Below are 26,049 nucleotides of genomic sequence, written 5' to 3'. Positions count from 1 at the left end.
ACAGAGAGAAGATGCTTAGAACAAGAACCACATTCAGCAGATTGTCTGAACAGGACCTCACTTCATTTACTTTTGAGGGTAGATTAAAATCAGCCAGCAGGGGGACTGCAGCATGGGCTGCTAATATTACGATGCACCCAGCAGCATGACTGTCCTTTTGCAATCAGCATCCAGATTTTTCTTTGAAGAACCACCTCTTCCATAAGTCTCTGTGGCTGGATAACTCTATTATTACATGATCCAGGATGGAGTCATAGTATTTGGCTCAGAGGTGTCAGGTGACCCAACTGTGCCAATGAGAATCAACCCTGGAAATGTTTCACTAGGAAATAGACTTTTTTTCTGCAGTAGCAGGGTGAATGGTCAGAGTTGCTGGAAACACCTTTGCCACTGTATGAGGAACTAGTGTAAAGGCAAGCAGACACAACATCTGAAGAAACAGAAATTCTTATCTTGGCTATCTGGATCAGGTCAGGCCTGAAACTACTGTGCATCTGAACTCAGTTATGCCAACATGTTTTTTATCTTTCTTTTCCTGAACCAGTCTGAATTAAGATTCTGTCACTTGCAGAAAGAGTTCCTCGTGAGCCAAACTGGGATTCAGAATTTGGCTGATTGCAAGGCACCTTGATGCTTTAAAGCTTCTCTTTGCACAGGAATTTTTAGGTGCTGTTCTGACTAAAAGAAAGGAGAGGACCCCCTAGCATTGCAGGAGAAACAAAGACTGCCACATGAACTGTCATGTTCTTCTGCAGAGGACAGAATGGAGGTATCTCCATATTCATTCTTAGGGCACAGCAGTGGACACCCAAAGAAACACAGAACTAGAGAAGAAGCTTTAATGATTAAAGAGGCCCCCTTTGTGCCCTCAGGCTGCTGAGATTCAGATTTACTTATGACACATGAGAAAAGCATCACACTGAAAACTGTTGCACAGCAGGCTTGATGTTCTGCAAGGTAGAGAGCTTCCCATCACGACAGGCAGTAAGGATACACTATGGAAGTGAGTGCTGGGTAGAACAGCATTCATAAATGGCCCACAGAGACAACTGGGCCAACTCAGTAACTACTTGGAGTTTCTCTAACCTGTAGATTCCTAGGCCCCTCATAAAGCTCTCCCTCAAGCAGGACATTGAGGAAGTAGACCTGGAATCAGTATGCTTTGTTGCCTCCCCCAGGTCTCAAAGTTTGAGAATCCCCAGTTACACTAAAACTTCTCATGTTTAAATACATACACATGTTCTTGAGGTTATATTAAGTACAGACTCTTTACATGTGGCTAAAGACTGGACCTCCCACTAGGACAAACACCTAGCAAGGACAAAAGGATTGCTTTCTCCCTGGCTTGCCCAGTAGGAAACAGACCATTCTTGTGAATTGGCTGAGTTCAAAGAGACAGGAACTCTGTGGGCAAGGAGGAAGATGTACTTGAGAATTACTTCTGTGCAATAAAATTGTCGTTTATCCAACACTACCATGTATCAAGTATCTGGTCACATTAAATCATTATTTGATCTGATCCTTACACTCCTATGCAGTAAGCATTTTGTAGAAGAGCAAACTGAGACAAAGGTGGCTGTCATTAAGTAGTATTTCTGGTTTCTGCCTTCTAAGCACACGGTAGGGGTACACTTCCTGGCTCCTCATGGGTAGAGCCAATGAGTTGGGAGTGGAAATAACCAACATTTCTTGTTAAGACCTTCCAGAGTATCATCCCCACTGCCACTCTATCTGGCAACCTTCAAAACAATGGCTGCTCCATCAGCTAGGAACTTTGGTTTGGACAAAGGTGACTCTCAGCTGATCTATGATAGACATACAGCATATGCGATAGATAAAATTTTCCACAGAAAGCCAATGAGATTCCAGAACTGTTTGCTACCATACCATAACCTTGTTGGTCCTGCCAAACATAAGCAAGTTCCAGTGGCCAGGACTACACAAGTCCAAGGTTTAACATGGCCCTGGATGATTCCATAGGCCTATGTTCATGACTCCAAATTAATTGCATGGCAAGAAATAGGCATCGAAGGCTCTGATCAACCTTTCAGTCTCTCTCATCCACAGTGCAAGCTCCTCCTACCTTTCATGGTTGCAACCACTGTTTGAGCTTCCATCAGCTGAACCAGTCTGTGAACAGGATGAACAGGAGGATTTCCGGGGGCTGGGTTGCCATAGGGATGGGAGGTTGCTCACAGAGACATCCATCAGATCCTGGGGGACTGTGGTATGTGGAAGAGGCAGAAGAAGTGCCCTGGTTAAGTATGTATGTGTTACAGAAGCCTTACCACAAAGCAGTTAGCTCTCCACCAGGGTGGCACAGGGACAGGGAAAGACCTCCAATGTGAAAGTAGGAAATACAACCCAATCACAGTCTGACATCGGCCTTTGACAGTTACTGATCCAATGAAAGCCACCACCATGATTTGGAAGCTCCAGCATATGGACATAGCTGACAAAAGCCAAAGAGATAAGAAGAGACTAAAACCAAGAAAACAAGCCCAATTCCAGAGCCAGCCGCCTTGCCATGTTGTCACTTAGTTGTGCTCACAGGATTCTGAGAGAGAGGATCGGAGCTTGCTGAGTACTTGGGTGCTCCTGGTGGTGTGCAAGGGGAGCCTATCTCAATAGAACATAAAGAGCATCCTAAAACAGGAGACCCAGAGTGCGCTGAGAGTGCTGTCCATGGTCCTGAACCACAATGCTGCACTAAGTGTGTCCAGACTGGCAATCCCCAGAACCTTGAGAGGACTTATTAAAAAGCCATATGCCCCTCCTATAACCCTTACCTATTGAATTAAAACCACATGCAGATTAAGCCCCAAATCTGTATTTTTACTTTTCTTATGGCACAAGACATAGAACTCTGGTCTTTCATGTTGAACTACATTCCTAGCCGTTTTAGATTTTGAAATAGGGTCTCACTAAATTGCCTAGCCTGGGTTTAAAATGCGATTCTCTTGTCTCAGCCTTTCAGTGTGCTAGAATTATAGGAATCTACTACTATGCTCAGCAAATCTTTTTATAACAATGTGGATATAGCAGTCCCACTGGAGAGACCCTGCTCTAACTCTTGGACACTAGTGATTCACAGCTGCCTGCCCTGTCTCACTCAGTCTCAAACATGCAGAACATGCATGCATGCAGACATGCAGTGACATATGCATATGTGTTGATTTTTTTCAGTCTGCTTCCTGGTCTCTTGGAAGTTCTAGATGAGGGCAACACTCTCATTTTCTCTATGATAAGGCTCAGTAAACCTTTCTATATTCAACTCTGCTGTCACAAGGCAATGGTAGCCAGACACACATATAAACAAGTATGGGGATGTTCCAACACAACTTTGTTGACATTCAAATATGAACTTTGTATTATTTTCATATGTCACAAAACATTCTTTTGTTCAGTCACTTAACATAAATACCATTCTCAGCTCATGGGCCGTAGGGCTGTACAGAATGAAGTTGGATTTGGCATGTGGGCCAATCTCTACTCACAAGAGTGAGTATTTTCCCTGTAAGCCATGACCACTCAATTATAGCTGGGGTGACTGTGACTCTTCCTTTGAATTGTGAGGAGTGTGGACCTGGCTCCATGTGTCACAAAGCTCAGCAGCTGACAGGGCCAGCCCTACCCCGATACAGATAAAGCTGCTGCAGAATGTAGTTCTTGTCATACTCTTCCTCCCAAACCACACTCACTAGTGAGCTGGCTAAGAAGGCCAGTGAGACCTATAAAATGTCCTAGGAAAACATCTCCAGTTCTCAGAAAGCCCCAGGCCAGCTCGGATCAGTTCAGCACATGTACAGCAACCTAAGCCTCCACCTCAACCCCTCATACAATGTGAGCCTCACCAATGGATTCCCTACCATACCCACAAAATCCCCAGTTGCTGTCTGCAGTGTGGAGGCTGGACAGTCCCAAAAGGCACCCATTTGTGTCTTCCTCCCAACTCCCCTGGGACCAACACTGGAATGACAACATGGCAGAGATGGCTGGCACCCAGTCCCGGGGGAAGGTGGAGCTCAGACATTACTGGGGCGCTGTTCCTTTGGGGCCAGTGTGAGGTGGGCGGTGTCCCATCTGGCTTGTGCCCATTGAATCCTCCTGGCCACCACCAGCATGGACTGACCAGCAGGAACCATCATCCAGGCAGGGCCCACAGAAATGGAGCAAGTGTTGCCTGAGTGGTTGGAAGTAACTTGAGAGACAAAATAGAAACAAGCGGTCAAGTGGAAGGTTTGAGGTGGGCAGGGGAGGGGACAACCAGAAGAGCCCATTCCTTGGGGTCAAACTCCTCCCCTCCTCCCCACCCAGCTCCCACATATACCATGTGTGAGTAAAGAAAGAATGCAGACATAAAGTGCCTATCTGGTAGGGATTTGCCTTATCATCCTCAGCGATCCTTTAAAGCATGCATTTCTTCTTCCCACTTTGCCAAAGCTCAGAGTGATGACACAGCTCCATTCCACAAAGCCTCACAGGTAGTGACATAGCTGCTCTCCTATGACCAAAATCCTCCTTCTCTTTCCACCAATGACAGTTATCACTGAGTCCAGTGTTATTATTAATCCTTTTTACAAATCAGCAAACTGAAGTATGAAATGTTTAAGCTAGTGAGTGGAGGAGCTGAAATTTCAACCCAGGAGATCTGATTCTGAGCTCTTATTCATGCCTCCTTTACTGTGTTCATCTTGGCTCCCACCTCTCTGCACTGCTCATTCTCCACTGGGGCCATTTTGGTAAAGTTCACAGACATTTCTAGTTGTTGCAACTTGGGTATTCATCCGATCCTACTGTGTGTCATAGCTAGAGTTAAGAGACACTCTACACGGAACAAGACAAGCTCACACACAAAGCAGTGCTGAGCTAGAGAAATCTGGCACCAGCCCAGCACTGTCCAAAAGGAATACCATAGAGCCACACATATAATCTGAAATTTTCCAGGAGCCACATTATAAAGGTGGAAAAGAAACATGAAATAGATTCTGATAATATACTTTGTTTCACCCACTACATCCAAAGTGTTACTATTTTAACATATAATCAATATAGAATTACTAACAAGGTTTTTTAGATTTTTTTTTCTTTTTTTTTTTTGCATATAGGGATTTCAAAACCCTGTGTGTGTGTTTTCACACTTGCAGCGCATCTCACATCTACTGGCCATGTAAGATGGGCTCAGTGGGCACAGGTGGCTTGTGGTTGCCAAAGAGCAGAGACAAACTCAGCACCAGAGGAGTCTGAGTAACAGTATATGACTGTATCTGTCGTGGTGAACCTATGACATGCGCGTATGCCACAGTAGATTGTATACTAAGAGGTTCACCAGAACTGCTTTAGAACCTGTCTTTGCCTCCCAGGGGAACAAGGGGAAGCAGAGGATCAAGCGGCTCAGGAGGGGTGCTAAGACACTGGAAGGCAGTTTAGAACCATCTGGGGTCAGTTCCTCCCTCCCACAGGCTGAGATTCTTTTCTTATTATGGCAGGCATCTGCTAACTTTTCTATAAAGGGCCAGACAGTAAATAGTTTTTGGCTTTGTTTGCCACATGCTCACTACCACAATTAATGGACACTGCTGTTGTAGCCTGAAAGTTACCACAGATAATACATAAAAGCATGTTTTAATAAAACTTTGTTTACAAAAAACCAGCCAGGGACAGGGATATAGCTCAGTGGTACAGCACCTGGATGGCAAGTGCGAGGTCCTTAGTTTGATTTCTAGTACTCCCCCTCACCTCAAAATTACCTCACTAGTGTAAGAAAATGAACAAGTAAGTAAGATTCAAAATGCACAAAAGAGATTGTAAATTGGGAAGAGACCATTCCAAAAAAAAAAAAAAAAAAAGACAAATTGTGAGGGGGGAAAGGAGAAAAGAAGAAAGGGAAAAAGAAAAAATATTTATACACAAGATAAAGATAGTTATACAGCTAATTTCTTTTAGTTCATTGAAGGGTGTGCTAATACTGTTTGGAAAAGATATCATACCTATATCTTGTACTCTGTGAATAATTACTGTGAAGACAATATGCAATGTATTAATTACTGTTCCTTTCCTACTAACTTGTTTTGAGATTGTTTTATTTTTAATTATTTCTTCTTTAAAAATGAAAAAAAAAAAAGCCCAACAAACCAACCAAACCAAAAACAAAACAAAACAAAACAAAACACCAAAAAACAGGCAGTGGACTAGATGTAGTCCATAAGGAGGGGGTTCAGGCACTACTTCATAAATTATTTCATACCTGTCACAGATGGAAACCTAAAAATGACTGCTTTTGTTGACCCACATGTGGTGCAGGCCCCTGAGAATTTCAACCAAGGAGAGTTACATTTCTATGTAGGCTGTATCTGACCATGAGATGAGGGAGATAGAACACCAAGGCCTTCTCTCCCCTGCCAGACAGAACACCATACCTGGAGTCATGATTACTGGCACAGGATCTGGAGCCAGACCACCTGTATTCAAAGCCCAGCCATGGCAAGAATTAGCTGTGTGGCTCGATCAGTTAAATTTTCTATGCTTTTCTACTCTGCAAAATGGATGGTGATGACAACAGTGGTATCTGCTGCTGCTTGGCAGGACTGCTGAGGATGAGAGTACAGAAGGGGCCTGGTACCACAGCACTCAGTACACAATACCCGTGATTGCTTGCTGAGCATCTGCCAAGCACTGGGCCCACAGCAGGTGTCCAGGAGTTTTATGAGTCATCACTCTAACCTTTCCAAATATGAACCTGGGTGGGGAATGCTGCCATATCCTCTCCAGAGCCGGAAATGAGCCCTGAACAGGATGAGTCAGGTGACTACATGGCAGTGGTGGTGCTGCACACAGTGATGGATTCTTTTCTCTGTTTCAGCAGTTTTCAGTAGGAGAAATTCTGCTCTGCTGTGATCTCTAGGAGGCCCCTGGGTGACTGTGAAGAAGACATACTTCAGAGCTTGCTCACCTGCAGGGTGACAGGCTGAGGCTACCTGAAGACACTGATTCCAATATGCCCAGTCCTGGGGAGAAAGGACCCTCATGGCCAAAGAGACCCTGGGGCAAAGAGACACTGAGGTAGGCAGCTGGCAGGTGAACAGTATGGAAAATGCCAAGTTCTGTGGGTGGGCAGAGTGGCATTTGCTCCTCTGACCATGTCAAGCCCAAACAGGGCAACATAAAGAGTCCCCAGATTGGTCTGGCACTCAGTTGGTTCTCGGTAGAGATTAACCGTTGATAGAGATCTGGGTGATGGGAGAGGTTCCTGCAAAGGCAGATACAGGTATCTGGCTGCTTCTGTGACTGGCTTATAAGGCACATCAGTCTTGGTGGGGGTAAGAAGGCCTGGTTCTAATGAACAGGACAAGCCAGTGGAGATTTCGCCCTCACTATTGGCACCTGCTCACCACAGGCTAGAACAACTTTGTATGGTGCCTGAGTACCACACTCTCACACTGCTGCTACAGAGACTGGCAGGGCTCCAGAGCCTGACACCAGGCAGAGATGGATGTGAGAACACTCACACTTAGGTGATGCAGGACACAAGGCTTTGCTGCCAACTCACCATGAAGGAATATCAGAGGTGCCAACACAGGCTAACCTGAGAGGCACAGACTTGCCTTCCAGGCCTGTACCACACCCAGACCAAATTCAGCTATTGACAAGAATTATATAATGACAACGAACATTGCAGCACTCTGTGCACCAAACACCTTACTTTCTTTAACTTTCATGGAAATCTTATGAAACAGGTGCTAAAAACATTGCCATTTTACAGATAATGAAATAAGAGTCACTAAATAATGTGTTCCAAGTTCAGCCAGGATTCCAGCACCTATGCCACCAACACTACCTTATGTCACCTCGGCCCAGAATTTTTCATTAGCCAAGTATAGAATAATTATTTGTCCTCATTTTGGGGGAAGCTGAGGCTACCACGATATTTACTTCCTGATTTCTGGGCTCCTGCCATTCCCAAGCACTGGAACGGTTTTCAGGCTCAGTGAGCAGGTGGGCCCAGAGTGTGGGGACAGGGCAGCTTACCAAAATCAGACTGCATGCCAGGATAGATGATCCGGAACACGTAATCTGTAGCCTCATCATCCTCCTTATCTGAAGACGTGGACTCGGAGGAACCTTGGGGGCTTCGCTTGCGCAGTTTGGGAAACACTTTGCCCTAAAAGAGCTGGTCTCAATGCAAGGTTCTTAAGCCCATTCCCACATCCTGCCCAGTGCAAGGATCTCTGTGGCAGTGCCTGAGACCACCCTTAGGTCCTGAGGCAAGGAGGACCTCTTCCCATTGCCATCCTTCTGAGCTTCCCGACCACTCACCTTGCCCCGCTGGGACCAGAGTGGAGGGTCGAGCTGACCATGGGGGAGCAGCCCATTCTCCAGGCACGAGAGGAACTGGAGGAGGTGACCACCCTTAGGAAAACGGAAGGGTGGCCTCTGGATGCCATCCTGGCTGACCAGCACCACTGTCCCACCGCTGTCCACTGCCATCAGAAGAGGCCAGAGAAGACCAGTAGGAAGTCACTATGAGGCATGGTGAGAGGCCCCATTCTGAAATCCCATGTTCCCAGGGGTGCCAACACAAAGGGGTCCTGCTCTCAGGATCTGGGAGTGGTCTCAGGCAACCTACACACCAGTCACCATTGTCTGGGAAACTATAGGACCAGGTCAAGAATGTTACCTACTCAAGGAAAAAAGATGCCTGCCAACACCCAATGTTACTCAGGAATCCTCTGCAAATCTGACTTAGTTTTATATGGAGGCTTTCAGACATAAGACACCTCCTTTCTCAGGGCCACAGTTGTCTCTGGTTAGTATGGGGTGCACTTATTGTACACAAGCACAGCATGTTATAAGCATTGCCTTGTAATATTCACAATATCCCTAGAACTTTTATTATTGCTTATTTTACAAAGAATGAAACCAAGCAGGTTAAGTAACTTTCACTAGACTACAGAACAAGTATGAACAGAGCCTGAATCTGAAGCCAGGGTTGTCTCGTAATTACTGGGTTTCAAGTGTTGTTGAGCCACAGACCCCTTGCTTTCTAAAACAAGATGTTTCCCTGCTTGTTCTGACTACACCTGGCTTTAAAGGAATGTTGGTTACTGACCGCTGATCTGCAGAGCACTGACTTTGGAGACATAAAGACCTAGGTTCATGTCCAGATTCTGGAGCTTACAGGCTGTGCTGACTCTGTTGTGTTCAGATATTTCTTCACCTCTCGCATGGGAATGATGTCACCCCAACCCCAGGTTGTTACAGGGATTAAATAACAGGCATCCTCGTTTCACAGAGGAAGAAAACCAGTCCAGAGAGGCAGTCATTTGTTTGAGGCTGCACAGGTGACATAGGTCACCCACTACACTATCTCATGTTGCTAATGAATGTTCAGGGGTGGAGCCAGGCAAGGGGTCTAGGAACAGCCAGCCAGACCCCTGCTGTCCCCATAGTTCCTACCTTGCTGGTGGCAGTGCAGGTAGACAATCTCTTCCAGACGGATAGTCATGGCATAGTCCCAGTAGACGCTGGAAGGGGACGGAAGGTGTGGCTTGCAGGAAACTTACCTGCCTTGTAAGAGGAATTCAGGAAGCCAGAAGACCTCCCCCAAGAGCTCCTCCATTCAGCTTTGAGAATACTAGTGATCACTCCAAAGCTTAATGTGAATCACAGGATATTTAATAGAACATAATTGTCTTGTGGTTGTATCTTGGAAAGAATTCTTATTTTTAGATGTGAATTAAAATATTTGCAGATGTTCCTTCCAAATAATATGTAGGGATTATGGGATATGTGGATGGCTATGAGGGCTTGGGTGATGGATACCTGTGTCCTGTCTGCAGGAGGGAGCCTAGTGTTTCCTCTTAGTGTGACTCCCAAGTTTTTGCTGAGTCTTATACATCATGGCTTTCAGAGAAGACACAGCTTTGGGGCCACATACTTGCTAACAAATCTTTTTCTCCTTTAATTGAGTGATGTGAGACTAGGTAGAGGCTCAGAAGTTATCTTGGCATTTATAGGCTTACCAGATCTTTGTACCGATTTCTTTTTCTGCATGCTACCTTGACCAGGGTGCTACCTAACTTCCACACCCTAACTCTTCCAATTGGTCCATGGATGCTCCTGAGTCTCTCACTCACTCCTGAATGAGAGAGTGAGGCAACAGCTGTAGCAAGGCTAAGTGAGATAACCCTGTAATAACCAGGCAAAGTGGCCTTGGGGCAGGGAATAACCCCGCCAAGGGAATTTCCCTGTGCTAAGAAGAGTAGAGGGACTAGAGGACAGACAATGAACCCAGCATCCTACCTTTTCTCATAGTCCAGGTCCCCCACTGACCCATTCATCAGCTGATTGGGTGTCCACTTCAAGGTCATGATGTCAGCTGTCTGGTGCAGGGAAAGGTACCCTGGCACAGCCTCCATGTCATCCCTCTGAAGAGAAAGGACCACTCAGGATTGGCCATGGTACTGGAGTCCAAGTGGACATATGCCCTGGCCCATTGACTCAAGGATGCATAACTGGAACTAAGAGACTGAGTTATTCAAGGCAGTGGCTATATGGAAGATGCTATCTCCTTCCAGGTGGTTATGCTAAGGAAAGCCATCTGTAAAGGCTTCCAGGATAAGGTACAGAGTCCAGTTTCAAAAGCCATCCACCCCCACAGTCACACTCATGCCTGCCTCCTGAGGTCAAAGGGCTTTGCTCCACTGTTCCCTTAGAACCAGGAAGTGGGCTATGTCTCTCTCAATGCCATCCTTTCCAAAAAAAGACATTTATGTTGGCCAATCTTATGGAGGAAGAGATAGCAGGTGAGTTCTGTGGTCCATCTCATGGACAGTACCCTGAAACCTGTTTCCCCAGCACGCTCACCACACTCCTGTCTAGCACTCAAAGCCTCTGCCTTCCCAGAATGTGCCAAAAGGACTCTTCACTTGCTTTATTTTATCCCAAACAACTGGGTAGAGAAGGCAATGTCAACATCCCTCACATGTGAAGAAAGCAGTTCTTCCACCAAATTCACCCTAGAAACAGGAAGACAGACAACCAACACTTACTGAGGGCAAAGAGTACACTGAGCACGGCTCAGTCACCATACACACTGTCACAGTGAACTCCATGTGCTTACAACCACACAGGAGGGAGCAGAGTATTCCATAAATCCTACAACAAACGTTCTATTACAATCAGTAACATCTCACAACTCTGATGTAATTGCGCTGTGTGATCTCACACACATTTGGTCACAGCTGTCCACACTTGTCACTTCTACTGAGTTTTGTGTGTAGTTATTTCACATTTGGAGAAGAGATGCTATTCTATATGTCTTTCAAAGGATTAGCCCATGACTCAGCTCCGAATTGAAAAGTTATTGTGACATAAGCTGGACACAGAGCAGTGCAGTGCTAATGTGATGCTGCGACACAGGCACATTATTCATCCCTGCAAAGGTCCCTACAACTCCAGAGTTCCCGCAAAGCACCAACCTACGGCTTGACAGGACTTCAGGCCTGGCTGTTTCAGAGATGAGTGGACATTCTCACAATAAATGCTACATTTCCTACTTTTTTGGGTCAGAGGAAAACAAACGTTAATGTAAAGGAATAGACAGGGAGTATTTTTGGCTTTATGAGCCATGCAGCCTTGGCTGCAACCACTCAACTACCACCACAGCATGAAAACAGTCATACACGATGCATAAGCAAATGGTCATATATGTTTCAGGAAACAGGTGGAGGGCCACACCTAATCGAGTTATAATTTACTGATCTCTTGATGCAACAGAAAACAGTACTGTATGTGGAAAAATTAGGTCCTCAATGATTCTAAGTCAAAAAGAGATACAGAAGATCGAACTCTTAACTAAAGCACTTCAAATTATATTTTCTCCTCTGTGTACTTAAAAGTAGTGATGCGTTATGCAAAGACAAAAAAGCCCCCTGTGTCTAAATAAGTCTCAAAAAGGATTAGGTGAAAATTTTCAAGTAGTGAAATAATTTTGTACATAATTTAAATGGCATTTTTGATTCCCTCATGGTTATATAAAAGAAGGTGCATCTTAAATCCGTGGCTTCTTAGCTTGAAGAAGTAAGATGTACAGATGGACTAGAAATTAAGTGGGTAACTTAATGGATACATGAATGGGTATCAAGATGGATAGATGGAATGTAAACAGAAGCATGAGCCAATGATGAGTGGATGCAATGGGCACAAGAATGGGTGTGTACAGGGAATGGAAGAGAGCTGACTGGCTGTGTAAGAGAACAGAGATTGACTGGATGGATGGACAGATGGTTGGAGTTACTGGAAGACGGATGGATGAACAAGTAAGTGGATGGGTGGATGGATATATGAAGGAATGAGCAACCAGGGGCAAGAAGGAAACTCTTTCTCTACAACATGGAGCCAAAACCCTCAGAGGCAGATCTGGGCCCACCATGAACTCTCACCGGTTGAACCAGAACATTGTTCTTGCCATAGAGCAGAGTGGCTCGGGAGTTCTGGTGCAGGGACTCCACATAGTCACGTGCAGAGAGTGATGGCCGGTCATCCATGCTGCCACTTGAATGCCTCTTTTGGATCTGGTAGTGTGAGAGGAGACAGAAACATGGTCTTGGAGTGACCTTCAGGGCTGATAGCCTGTTCCTTTTCTCTAGGTCCCTCCCATGGCTCCAACACCCCCTTCCACTCACACAGAGGGCTGGCCGCTTGGTAGGTGAGTCCTGCCGCAGGTGTGAGCTGTGGATGCGGTGCCTCTGGACCAGCTCATCAGCTGAGGGGTCAGTCCAGAAGTGGTCTGCAGTCTTCATCTTGGTGTATTCCAGGGCACAGGGCCCCACTGTGGAGGACATGGGGCTGGGGACCTGAAGCCCCCAAAAGTCTACCCTCCTATCTACTATGGGATGGACTACCCCTCCCATTACTCCTCCTCTCTAGTCAGTTAGGATGTCTTAGAGTCCTGCAAAGAAGAGACCTGGTGAAGGTACTGGGAGCAAGAGATAGTGAAAGGTCAGTTTTGATGGGTGAGGCTGGGGAGGAGTGAGAGGGGCCCTAAAGAGGTGCCTGAAACCTGAAACCAGAGGTTCAGATGGAGCTTCAAGCAACTGGACCACATACCCAAGAGAGATGCAAGAATGGGGCCGTCCACAGGGTCCATCAGGAGCGCTTCTTTCTCATAGTATTTACTAGTGAGAGAGCAAAGGACACCCAAGTTTGGATGGAGACCACCAGAGGATACAAAAGACTAGGTCCAGTCCCTCCGTATCACCCAGAAATGCTCTGAGGTTCAGCTGCACTAGCTACAAAATCTGTCTTGTAGAGCTGTGAGAAAGACTTCTGAGCTACACAACAGAAAGGCATTTAGAATGGTGCTTGGTGTGTAGCTGTTAAAAGGGATTGTGACAGTCTTTCTTGAGAGTAAGAGGAATAACAATCAGAAGGCTGCTGAGATCTGGCAGACTCAATCTACTTCTGCTGGAGATGACAAGTCCCATAGAGGTGCAGATAAAGTTGGCTCTGCTATTCCTGAGGCAATAAAATGCTTTTTAACTGCAATGTGTACTCAAAGACTGTGCTAAAAGGCTGTCCTGCCTGACAAATAAGGCTAATAACACTGGCTTGAGATGCTCAAAAGGGTGCCCTGAAATCTGGCTCTGCGGAATGCGATGTGATGTCATCAATGCAGTGATTTCTTGAATGAGTTTGGTGTGATGTTTTCTGATTCCTTAAAAATTTGTGTAACTAGAAACTAAGAGACTTTCAAGTTAGAAAGGATCTTGCTTTGATCTCCCCAACCTCTCAGGCCCAGAGAAGTAAGGTGACTTGCTAGAGGTCACACAGCAGCTGATGTGGTCTCAGACTACACCCAGCTAGCTTAATTCTTGCTATCATACAGCAGCGGGTAAAGGACACAGGACCTAGAGTCAGACAGACTGGGCAGGAGCCTGGCTTAGCCACTCTAAACCGTTCTGTGTGCCCCAAAGCAAGTGAATTCCTTCTCTGACATTTGCTGTCCTTAGTTATAAAATGAAAAGAACGACCAATTCATCTGCCTGGTTGTTGAAAAGATTGAAGAATGAGCTACCTGAAGAGCACAGGGCCCAACATCAGGAAGTCTTCACTAAATGGTGCCAATGTCATTGTGAACTTATCCCAAACAAATCTTCTATCAACCAGAATACTGGATGAGGCAGAGCTCACATGTCTTGGACTTGCTCATTACCAAGGTTTTACATTTGGAGGTCAAATCTGAACATAATACTTCAGACATCTGCCACTTTGCTGCCACTTGAATTCCATTCCAAAAATCAGCACAGCAATCACAAATCTTGGAAATGCTGCCTTACAAAATGGCAGGCAGGATGGGAAAAAATGTAACTACTAAAAGCAACCTAAGGGAGTTTTGTGCGGTTTCTCTGAACAATTCTGCATCCTAGTTGTGGTGCTGGGCATACAAAATTATTTGAGTTAAAATCTATATGCCAAATGAACTATATGCCAAATAAACAAACAAACAATTCACATACAAAGTGGTGAACTGCAAGTAGAGGCTGTTAACAGTACCATACCAAGATCAAAGTTCTAAGCTTGGCATGGTAGCACCCGCCTGTAATCCCAGCATTTGGGAGGCTGAGGCAAGAGGATCGCTGTGAGTTCAAGGGCAGCCTGTACAAAATGATTCAAGGCCAGGTGAACCATATAGTGAAATACTGCCTCAAAAATGACCCCCCCCAAAAAATCAAAATCAATGTTCTAGTTTTGAGAACTGTACTATTGTTAAATAAAATGTAATCACTGGGGTTAGCTGATTAGTATTCTCTGTACTAATTTTGCAACTTTTATGGAAATCTAAAATTCAAAATTTAATGAAAATAACAGGCTGACGTTGCTGCTCAAATAAATTTCGAATTCCGTTTGACTGACTTATTCACCAGGACAACACAGGGTCAGAGATCCAACACAATGACCTAAGAAGCCCAGGACAGTTCACGGCCAGGGGCACAGACGTACTACAACTTACTGGAAGGAAACGAAGTTACGTGAAGACTCAAGAGTTTGAGCTTCTCCCAGCCTTACTCCCTCCTGTAGGCCCCTGGGCCTGCTGTTGCTTCTGTCAGGAGCACCCTTTTCCCACCCGTTTCCTGCCTGCATCAGGCCTTGGAAGGCTACTTCTTCAGGGACGCTTTCCCTGGCCACACAGAGGGGATTAAACACCCACCAGGCTAGGTGGGTGGAATCCCACCACTCTGGGAGGCTGAAGTAGAAGGATCACAAGTTTAAGCTTAGCCAGGCAACTGAGTTGAGATCCTGCCTCAAAAAAATTTTTTAAAGAGTTGGAAATAGAGCTTATTGTGAAGGCTCTAGATCCAAACCCCAATAGTGAAAAAACAAACCAACAGCAAACTACCACCATACCCAACACATACTATAATTTTTTTTAGTAAAGGGACAAATAAAACATAATAGTAAAACCTGCTTCCATGAATGTGTGCACTTTCATAGAATGAAATTATATGAAGTACTTTCATATAATGAAAGAGCGGGAAATTCAGATTTCTTTTGTCTTTTTCTTTTTTCTTAGGGCTGGGTGTTGAACCCCGAAAGTGAAAACCTTTTTACCACTGAGCTACAACACCAGCTCCTTCAGAGTTTTCTCTCTGGCTGGGAAGACATCCTGGCCATGAAGACTCACATTATAGTATAGTTACTCAGTGGCTCCCCACTGCTCTTAAAATATGACAGGCCTCTGGCACAAAGTAAGCGCTCATTAAATATTTATCAGATAACTGGATGGATGGTTGCTGGCCCAAGAAATGTATTTTGTAAAACCTTTGTATCTGATCAACTGAATTGAGAGACGATGTAAATGTATCACTGAATTTTCAAAATGCTATACACCAAATTCCCTTCTCACTTCTCAGGAGTGACAGTGATCCTCGTGCCATTTACCAAAAGAGAAAACCAGGAGCAAGAGTCTAAGCAGTTCTCCTAGGGCCACATGGTTATCAAATGGGACAATTCATAGGTGAAGGAAGGAACCCAAGATCCTTACACCTGACCCTAACTCTGAATCTTGTACACTACTAAGTAGCAACTAAGTGAATCTGCCCAAATTCTAAGCTACCTAGTTCACAATGAAACATCCAAGAGACTTATATATTATCACGTGCAAATCTAAGAGCCAGTCCTTCCCAGGGAACAAGTGGCTATGTGCAAGAGGATGCAATCCTGAGAAGTGCCAGCAGGCAGGAGCAGCACGCACTAGGTATGCTGCTGCTCCTTCCTACCTGCTGTTTTCCACCAGGTAATGCACAATCTTGTCCAGGACCTTTTCAAACAAGGCTGTGCGGATCCACAGGTGCTTGATGGCGAGCGGAGACAGGTTGGGCAGCTTCGGAAGCTTCCGCACATTCTCCTGGAGGCCCTGGATCTGATTTCTCCTTCAAGATCAACAAGAGAAGGTAGGCAGACACTCACAAAGAGGGAAATCCACAGCACTGGATATGCAGGTGGGAAAATGTTCACTGTCTCAAGGAAATGAAGGAGTGGCAGCTATACCACAAGAACCCATGGAGCTCCTAGCAAAAGGTCAAGCGTTGAAAACACAGTAGGGCCAGAGTTGCAGCTCAGTACCTGTCTGGCAAATATGAGGCCCTGCATTCCATTTCTGGAACCAACACCCACCCCCCAAAAGAGTTGGGAAGACAGTAACGTCCAGTGTAAAGGTATGACTAAGCATCCTTCCATACACCACTGGCAGGCAAGCCACGTCTGATCAGTCTCTCCTTCCCTCCTTCCCTCCCCCCCACCTCACTGCCCTCTCTCTTTTTTCTCTAAGTCTCTCCCTGCTCCTTCTATCTTCTCTCCCTATGTTCTCTTCTTGTCCTTCTCTCTTCCTGCTGACCAGGCAGTGATTCCCCATTAGCACCCCTGGAAGCAAGGCCTTTAATATGATTGGCAGGGTGTTTCATGACCTTGCCTTCAGTCTCTCTCTCATAGCATGCTCCAGCAGGGAGCTACACGCAGATTCTTACAGTTGCCAGGTTCCTCATGAGTTGCTACTTCTCACCAGTTTCCCCCTTACCCTAACTCTATTCCTGGGATGACTCTCTCATGCTTTTGGTCTCAGAAAGACAATCTTCTCCTATAGGAAGTTCTCTAGAACCAGACAAAGCTGCTATACCCCTTCAGCATGCTCATTTTTCCTTTTACTCTGTGATCCTGAGCATATGCAAAAGAAATTCAAGGTTTTTAAAACTAAAGTACTAAGAATCTACCCAGTGGCAAGTATGGGAACCTTCATGTCTCCTTCTCCAGTGCAGGGTCTGGCACAGTGCCTGGCACACATGAAATGCTCATTGAATACATTCATAAACGGTGACTGCACAGATGAATGCATGGCTTTCCCTCATCCCTGGCAGGGACGCCTCTCATTCATCCATTGGGAAATCATACCCATACTATGAAAAGCTCCGGAAATCCAGCCCTTTAAGAAGTTACCTGACATTACCTGGGAGCTGACCAGATGGGCTTGAAGGCACCCAAAGACTGCTGGGAAGTCATTCCAAAAGGAGCTGGGAAAGCCAAATTCTGAGCTCTGCCCAGTGCATTCTGGCCAGCATCCCTTGGCAGCAGCGACCAACAGGCAAGAAAGAAAAGGAGCGTGTGTCTCTCACTTCATGTTGTGATCACCTTGGCAGAGATGGCAAACTTAGGGCATACTGTAGTTTGGATCTGGAATGCCCCCAAAGGACCATGGGTTAAAGGCTTGGCCCCCAGCTTGGTGCTACTAGAAGGTGGCGGAACTTGTAAGAAGGGGGCTTAGAGGAGACAGCAGGTTACTGAGCATATTCCCTCCAAGGGGATTCTAGGGCTGGTCTCTTCTTCCTTTTTTTCTGCAGTTGGTTAGGAGGTAAACAGTTTACTCTGCCATGCACTTCCCATGATGCTCACTGCTTCATCACAAGCACAAACACAAAGGGGCTAATCAGACCGCCAAAACTGTGAATCAAAATGAAGCTTTTTTTTTTTTATAATTTGGTTATCTCAAGAATTTTGTTACAGTAACGGGGAGCTGGGAAACACACGTTTTCTCCTTCTCATGCCTGTGACAGATAAGTTAACTCATCCAAGCACTTTTTCCCATGATGCCCAACCACAGAAGTATTTGCAACAGTCCCGCAGGAGCCACTGAGCTCTCTATCTGCCATCCCCGGCTGGGCTCCTTGTTGGGCACCTGGCTATGCATCTAGGGCTTCAGGGCACAAGCATGGCAATAGATACTAATGTAACACACTCAGCCCCGAGCCTCCCCCAACACATACAAGCAGCCACCAACACAAGCAAGAGGATCTGCCTTCCTGTTCAATGGCTGCTTCAGTGTGAGTTTTAACCAGAGGCCTCAGCATCTGGTCTGTACAGAGACCACATGGGCTCTGTTAACTGTTAGCCATCTTACACTTAGGACAAGGTGTGGCTCCCACACAGCACTTACTCACTTAACAACCATTTCATGGGCATGGACCAGATGCTGTACACTGCCCCACATGTTTGGTACACAATGGGAAATGGCACAGGTGAGCTACCCATTCTCATGGCGCTCAGGGAGACAGATTACAATCAAGTTAGCAGTAAACAAATGCACAAATGGCTAACTATAGGTGGCAACAAGTGGGAAGAAACTAAATGGTGATACAAAAGAGAAGATGATGTGTGGGTTGGAATCGACAGAGCTAGGGAAGGTGTGAACGAGGCAAAAATCTGGGCCTGGAAAAACAGGCAGTGAGCCTGGTGGGGGTCTGACACTTAACCTTGTCAACCTGAATGGACCAAGAGGTATCTGGAAGGGTGACCAGGTCGTGAGGTCACTAACCTGACCATGGACGAGTTTAGGAGGTAGGTATTAGTTGGAGAAAGTAGGTCCCTGGGGCATGCCTTTGAAGGTTTATCTTCCTTCAGGCTCTTCCTGGATTCTATGACAAGCAGCTCCTCTCTGCCACACCTCTCCACCATGATATTTCTAATTTGGGGCTAGGTGGCCAAGGACTGCAATCTCTGAAACTATGAACCCACATCAGTCTTTTCTCATTCAAGCAGCTGATGTCAGGAATCAGCAATGGAAAGCTAATGTAAGGGTACTGCATGTGCAAAGTCTCTGAGAAACAGAAAGGAAAACAAAGGGGGTCCAAGAGGTGTGGGCCCTCGCAGGGCTGGAGGCAAGTTGGAGACCACCCTTTAGGGAACTGTCCCAGCTGTTCCCAACACTTCACACTCACGCATTCTCAATCAGCTGTTCCAGGTCCTGGACTTTGCGACTCAGCTCCTCAGCCGGTGGGAAGTTCTTGCCCACCTTCATGAAGAGAGCTGCAATCTTGTTGCTGCGCAGAAAGCCAGCTGCTCGCCGACGCAACCCATGTAGGACACAGGCTTCCACTGCCGCTGTGGGAACATGGGGGTCAGCTGGCCCTGTCCTGTCTACATTCCCCAGCACCTGTGATGGAGGTACCCTGGCCAGCCAGGACTCCTAGAATCACTAAGTTCAGGTGAATATTACTGAAAAACATGCCTCCCCTCCACCTATCACACTCTTCAAAGATGGGAAGAAAGTATAGTGGTTATCCCACAGCTGAGGCCTAAGTTCGGACCATCACTTTTCATATCGTTGGCCAGTTACTAACCAGCTGTGTAACTGTGGACAATGACTTCCCCTCTCTGGGCTTCAGTATTCTCATCTGTGAAGGGGGAACAGTATAAAATTAACCTCACAAGGTTGCTGGCAGGACAAGTGAAAACGCACGAGGTACCAGGCAGAGCCTGGAACACAGTGGCTACTTTATGTGCATCTCTGCTGTTTCTGTCAAAGAGGGAGAGGAGATGGGACTGCCTGACTGCTGAAGTTCCATCAGGTTAAGGAACTGTACGACCATCAATGCTATGATTATAGCACAGCTAAAATTTATGGATCTCTTTTAATCTCTGCCATGGCCAGCAAGTAAAAAAAATACCCTTGCTTCTCAGATGTGGACACTGGGGCTCAGTGAGGTGAACTAAATCCACCTGCAGGTAAGTGATGGAGTTAGGTATCAATGAGGTCTGAATTCAAGATGTGCCACATGCAATCCTTCCGACAAAGGGTCTGGGAAGGATTTCATAGTCATCTCATTCTGTGTTTCTCTTGGAAGCCCTGCCCAGAGCACACACCTGGGTTTAGGCCTGGGCTCTCCCATTAATTTGCTGAGTGACCTCTGGTGAGTCACTTTTCCTCTCTAGGCATTAGTGAGCCCTGCTGGGAAATGGCCCTGTTCAAAACACTGAGGCTGCCATCTTAGTCCTGCTCCTGCTGGGGTCCTCTATCTTCTTACCTTCTGCCTCATGTGGTATGCAATAGGTGCATAATCCATATTTATTTAAAAAGTGAGTGTAAGAGCTGTTCTTTATTTTGGTACCTGCCATGTATCAGGTCAAGATCTGCCCTATCTAATTCTTGCTACAAACCCCAGTGTAAGAGCTCTAGTTATCACCATTCATGGAACAAGTGAGCCAACCCCAGGATAAGAGGTTGGCCTACGTTATGTGTAAGGAGAAATTGTGAGAATGTTTTGGACTAGTCATCTGTCTTTTCTTGAGTAAGCTATTATTTGGTTTTAAATGAACATCTAAAAACTGATTAATCTGCCCATACATTTAAAATATTGTAAATAAGGCTCATGTAAAAGTCTCTGTTTCTCTCATTTTTTTTTTTTCTTTTTGGTGGTGACGGTATTGGGGAATGAACCCAGGGACTTCACACTGAGCTACATTCCCAGTCCTTTTTAAAAAAATTTTTCATTTTGAATAGGGCCTAAATTGATTCGCAGGGTTCCAACTTACTATCTTCCTGCTTCAGGCTCCCAAGTAGCTGAAATTGTGTGTGTGCATGGCTTTAATTTACATACACATTATTTTTTATTTTTTTAATGCTCTCTTCAGGCTCTGTACACATTGTTCAATTCTTCTGACAATGGTCCTAGGGACAATGGATATAAAAAAAAATCAGTGAGATTCTTCAAGTTTCATTTAGTGCCATCCAATTTCTCCCATCCAAAAGCTTTGATGTGAGCCAGGGAATTATATAATTAAACTTATCACTTTTTATTTTTGAAGACTTTAGCTGGGCCATGAATAGTGGCACATGCCTAAAATCCCAGCACTTGGGAGGCTGAAGCAGGAAGATTGCTGTGAGTTTGAGGCCAGCCTGGGCTACATAAGCGAGTTCAAGGCCAGCCTGCACTACATAGAAAGACCTGACCTCAAAAAATAAAAAACAACAACAAAAAAAACTTTAATTGGTGGATGTTAGCAAATTCTGATATGAATATGATTTGATTTGCAAATAAAATGTCCAGGAGAAAATAAAAAGCAATGTAAATAAAAACATGTTTGTAAAAATATTTATTACATGAATATACTTATATATAAAACATATATTCCACATACATATACACTTTTACATATGTACATTCACACATACATACATATGTGTGGGTAAAAAAATTTCTCTACCTAAAAATTAAGATTCTGCCCAAGGTCAACAGTAAGTGGTAGAGCTGGAGATTCGAACCCAAGTCTGCCTGGCTGAAAAGGGGGTGAACTGAGGTTCTGAGCCCCAAGGCACAGTGTGCTTAGCATTTAGGCCCCAAGTGGTAGCCCCTCAGCCATCTGGATGGAAGCTGGTGGCTGGCCAGGTGTCCTTGCTCAGGTCTCTACACGGGCCAACGTCACAGAGGGGAAGTAGAGCATGTTCTTCACTGTCAGACACTCCAATTACTAAAAGAAAGTATTTCAGGGAGCAAGAAAGAACACTCCCACATATACATACACGCAGACCCTGAGCTCAATGCTGACTTCAGGCACACGCAAAACGTGTCTCTAGCTGCCATAAAAGCACAGTGGGACCTGGCAGTGTGGGTATTTTTGGACCTTACGACAGAGCTGTGCAAAGAGCAGTGAGTCACACTGAGCCCCCCGTGTCTCTTGTGATGAGCCAGCTGCTGGGGCTCCTCACAATGTGTCAGAGTTCTCTTCCCCTTCTTGTTAAATATCTCTATGCACCTCTCCTCTATCTAGTGCTCAACAGAGGCAGAGCAAGGAAAAGGCACAGAAGTCATTTCCCAGAGGCAAAAACACCCAGTGCTCAGGATGTGGATACACTGAGCCCTCAAGGAGGGCAAGTTTAGTCCCCACGATGATCCTTCCACAGGGTCCAAAGTCACTGCTCACTGTGTCTTGCACTACTTTTACTTTAAAATTCTCCAAAAGTCCTTTCGGGATCCAAAAATAACTTCCAAGTCAAAAGCAAAACAGTATATGGGAATGCTGGCTCAGAGATGCACCTTCCCTGTGGCAGGTCTGGAAAGGGATTCGCTTTCACAGGCCCAGGGGGACCCCAGACTCACCACAGAAGGAGATGATGTGGCTACTGTCTTCATGGACGAACTTGCGCGTGACTGCCTCTTCCATGATCTGCTTTACCTAGAAGGCAGAGACAATGGAGAAGGGAACCAACGTGACCCGGAGCGCAGACCTACTATGCTGCTCCTTAGAGCCTTTTCAGGCTGTTTAGAGTGCTCTGATAACCGATTTCCTTCCACATCTCCATCACTTTTGTCATCAGCAGGTCTGAGGTTTCTCTAAGTATGTGTGTCCCTTAATTACTTGTTCAGATTCTCTGCATATGGTGGCTAATTATGGTACATGTATGGCGGCTGCTACTCAAATATCAGCAGAATATTCTTCCCTGACCACAGCAAATAAGGCAGCCCCCTTGTGTCCCCTTTCCAGTCCCTTTTAAGTACTCCCTATCATTGCTGTTGCCTGTTCAACACCTTAATGCCTGCATCTTCTTAGAACATAAATCCTGAAGGCAGAAACCTACCTGCCTTTATTGTTGTATCCATAGGGCCCAGAACTGTGCCTGCCACACAGTAGATGCCCAATAAATAAGTGAATCCATAAAGGAATAAAGACAGTGTTGCACAGAAAATCAGCCAAAGAAGTGGGCAAATCTCTGGGTTCAAATCTCTGCTGGTGCACCTGCCAAAAGGACTTAGACCATTGTTTTGAGAAATGGAAGCTAAACAAGGTGAAGCAACTTGCCCAGAAGAGACAGTCCCAGGTTGGGTCTGATATCCAGACTGTTTTTTTCTGCTGTACACATTCATTAGCAATACTTTTTGTTTCGCCAAGTGTGCCAGGCCTGGATAGTGCATAATGGTAGCCAAGGCTCCATATATGGAAGTGTCCCTCTGCTGGCCCCAACACCCGCCTGTCTCACTGGACTTTGGACCCTATCTGCCCAGAGTCATTGTGGGACTCAAGCAAAGCCCTTCTCTCCGGGCCTTAGTAACCCTGAGCTGAGGGAGCGGAAGGGTGATCCCTACTGTGCTTCAGCTTCGCATCACGGGGCTCTGATGTAGCGGTGAAGGCAGCAAGGTCCTAACTCAGCCGATCAGTGAGCACCTTGTCTACATTCCTGGGGCCCATCCAGACTTAGTACATCCATGCCACTATCTTGGTGCAGTCCCAGCGTCCACTGCCCCTCTCCCCCTTCTTTCCACTTCCCTCTTAGAGATGAAGAGAGAGCTCAGAGGATCCTTGGCCACATTCTCTGAAGAACAGAGCACTCTCAGAGCTGGCACTCAGCCCTATACCATCCAACAATGTCAGCACTGGCCCTGTGAACAGCTCCAGACTGCCCAGTTTAACAAGTTCAAGCTGGGCTTGCCAGCAGCATTTGGAAGCCTGAAAAACACCTAGTGAAGCCCATGAAATTGGTCCATTTTACAGATGTGGAAACTGAGGCTCAGAAAGATGAGATGGTAAGCCAACAATAAATCTCCCTCTCTTTATGTTGATTCCCTAAGGTTTTTTTGTCACAATGATAGAAACTAACATTTGAAATGACTTAAATGGTAAGAGATTAATTTCTAGAATATATGACTAAATTCTCTAACTCAAAAATAATTTGATCAGAAATAGGCAGAGAATTTGAGCATTTGTCTGAAGATACACAACTGAAAAACTAGCACATGAAAAAGATGCTCAACTAATTATTAGGAAAATGAGAATCAAAAACCACAAGGAGATATTTTTCAAACCTATAGGATGGCTACTATCAAGAAACAAAAAATAAGCTTGACAGGGATATACAGAAACAGGAACCCTTGTGTACTGCTGGTGGAAATATAAAATGGTACAGTTGTGACAGTAAACAGTATGGTGACTCCTCAAAAAACTGAAACACAGAATTATCATATAGTCTGGCAATTTTACCTCTGGACACATATCCCAGAGAACTAAAAGCGAGGTTTTACAATGATAGTTATAGGCCTGCACTTAATAGCCATATTATCTGCAATAGCTAAAGCAATCAAAGAAAGTATGGCCCACCCATGCAAATCACTTAGCCTTAAAAAGGACAGAAATCCTAATACATGCTACTACACAGATGACATGCTCTGAAATAAGCTAGTCACATGAGAACAACTGTTGTGTGATTCCACTTAGCAGGTACCTAGAGTGGCCAAATCCAGAGACAGGAAATAGAATGGTGAGTGCCAGTGGCTCAGGGTAAAACGATGAGATGATTATTTAATGGGAACATGGCATTAGTTTTGCAAGATGAAAAGAGTTCTCGATATTGGCTACATAATAAAATGAATTATTTAACATACCTGAACTAGATACACGTTAAAAAGGCAACTTTTGTATTAAGTATGTTTTACAACTTTTAAAATGTGCACACAGTCTGTGCTGACATACTATAAAATAAAGTACACCAGATCATGTCCCTTTTTTGCTACTATCCCTCCCATCACTCCCGTCTCCCTGGTAACAGCAGCCCAAGTCATTACAGCCACAGGGCCTCATGAGTGAACCCACTGTGCCAGTCACTGCTCCACACACACCAGCATCCAACACCCTCTCCCTTGTCTTCTGCACTTCCTGTCCTTTCACCTGCACCATTCTTCCCCCAGGAATCCACACAGCTCATCCTATTTCAAACTGCATTCCTCACTCCCACCCCATCTGAAGCCTATTAACTTTATCCTCTGACTCTCCAGCTTAGTGGGCCTGTATGTTCCACGAGGTCAGGAATTCGGTCATTCAGTGGTCTACATACTTTCACGACCTAGAAGAGCATCTGGCGCATTGTAAGTACTCCCTACCTCCCTGCTGAAGCCTGTCTCTTATGGTGAGGTTTAAGGGAGACAATACAAGCAAAGCACTTAGCAGAGCGCCTGGGACACAGCATGTGCACACGAAACAGCATTTTAATGAAAAGTGAGGACACCAATGCTGTCCTAGAACAAATCCCAGCTTGCTAGTGCATCCCAACTCCTTGCTCCTCAGCCATCATTATGCAGGTAAAAATCAAGTAACAGCAGGGGAAACACCATCACCAAAGGCAGTCTGAAGAGGCTGTGAAAAGAAGGGGCTTTGTTTGGATCAGGAGGAGAAGGGGGTTATAAGAAGGCTGAATGCAGAGCACAACACAACTGGCCCTCTGTATCTGTGGAATCCACAGCTATGGATCCGAGTACAGACCAAAAATATCTGAAAAAAATCATTTTTACTGGGCATAGACTTTATCTTGTCATTATCATTTAAATAATGTAACAACTATTTACACAGCACATTAGGTATGATAAACGTATGCTGGAGAATGTGTGTAGATTACATGCACTCATACACTATTTTATATGAAAGACTTGAGCATTTATGGATTCTGGAACCTTCTGGAGCTCCAGAAACAAACCTCATGCAGCTGTCAAGGGACAACTGTATGCTGCAGTTCACAAAGCTCTCCCTTGCTTGCTTGGCTCACTTCACTGGATCATCGCAGCAGTTTCAGGGCCATACTCACCCCATGACAAGGAAGGAACATGGGCCTCTGAGCAAGGAGCAGCTCACCACAAGTTGCAGGGCCAGGAACTCCGAAATCACAGAGCGAGGGCCAGCTATTTTGCTGTAAAGATCTAAAAGTAAACTTTCTGCTCTGTGGATAATGTGGTTTCT

At 45.4% G+C, this 26,049-nt stretch overlaps 1 protein-coding gene across 4 annotated transcripts in view; it reads right to left on the bottom strand.

Moving 5' to 3' along the window:
• Positions 1 to 26,049, bottom strand: part of Sgsm1 (small G protein signaling modulator 1) — an 85,422-nt gene that overhangs the window by 39,196 nt on the left and 20,177 nt on the right. For 2 of the 4 annotated variants that reach the window (XM_063226028.1, XM_013141830.3), the window contains exons 3-14: positions 22,428 to 22,503; positions 19,269 to 19,431; positions 16,281 to 16,433; positions 13,111 to 13,178; positions 12,687 to 12,832; positions 12,444 to 12,575; positions 10,303 to 10,427; positions 9,457 to 9,524; positions 8,317 to 8,480; positions 8,029 to 8,161; positions 4,037 to 4,201; positions 2,084 to 2,222 (exon numbers count right to left, since the gene is read on the bottom strand). In XM_063226028.1, coding sequence (XP_063082098.1) covers positions 2,084 to 2,222; positions 4,037 to 4,201; positions 8,029 to 8,161; positions 8,317 to 8,480; positions 9,457 to 9,524; positions 10,303 to 10,427; positions 12,444 to 12,575; positions 12,687 to 12,832; positions 13,111 to 13,178; positions 16,281 to 16,433; positions 19,269 to 19,431; positions 22,428 to 22,503 — 1,532 coding nt within the window. The remainder of the gene's footprint in view (positions 1 to 2,083; positions 2,223 to 4,036; positions 4,202 to 8,028; positions 8,162 to 8,316; positions 8,481 to 9,456; positions 9,525 to 10,302; positions 10,428 to 12,443; positions 12,576 to 12,686; positions 12,833 to 13,110; positions 13,179 to 16,280; positions 16,434 to 19,268; positions 19,432 to 22,427; positions 22,504 to 26,049) is intronic. The other 2 variants (XM_063226029.1, XM_003478033.5) reach the window with 1 other exon arrangement.

This window comes from Cavia porcellus, unplaced genomic scaffold (assembly GCF_034190915.1).
Source record: "Cavia porcellus strain 051 isolate PalLab524CR breed Dunkin Hartley unplaced genomic scaffold, mCavPor4.1 scaffold_16, whole genome shotgun sequence".
Classification (NCBI taxonomy): domain Eukaryota; kingdom Metazoa; phylum Chordata; class Mammalia; order Rodentia; family Caviidae; genus Cavia; species Cavia porcellus.
The sequence above is the reverse complement of the archived record's forward strand: the minus strand, read 5'-3'. Positions and strand labels throughout refer to the sequence as shown.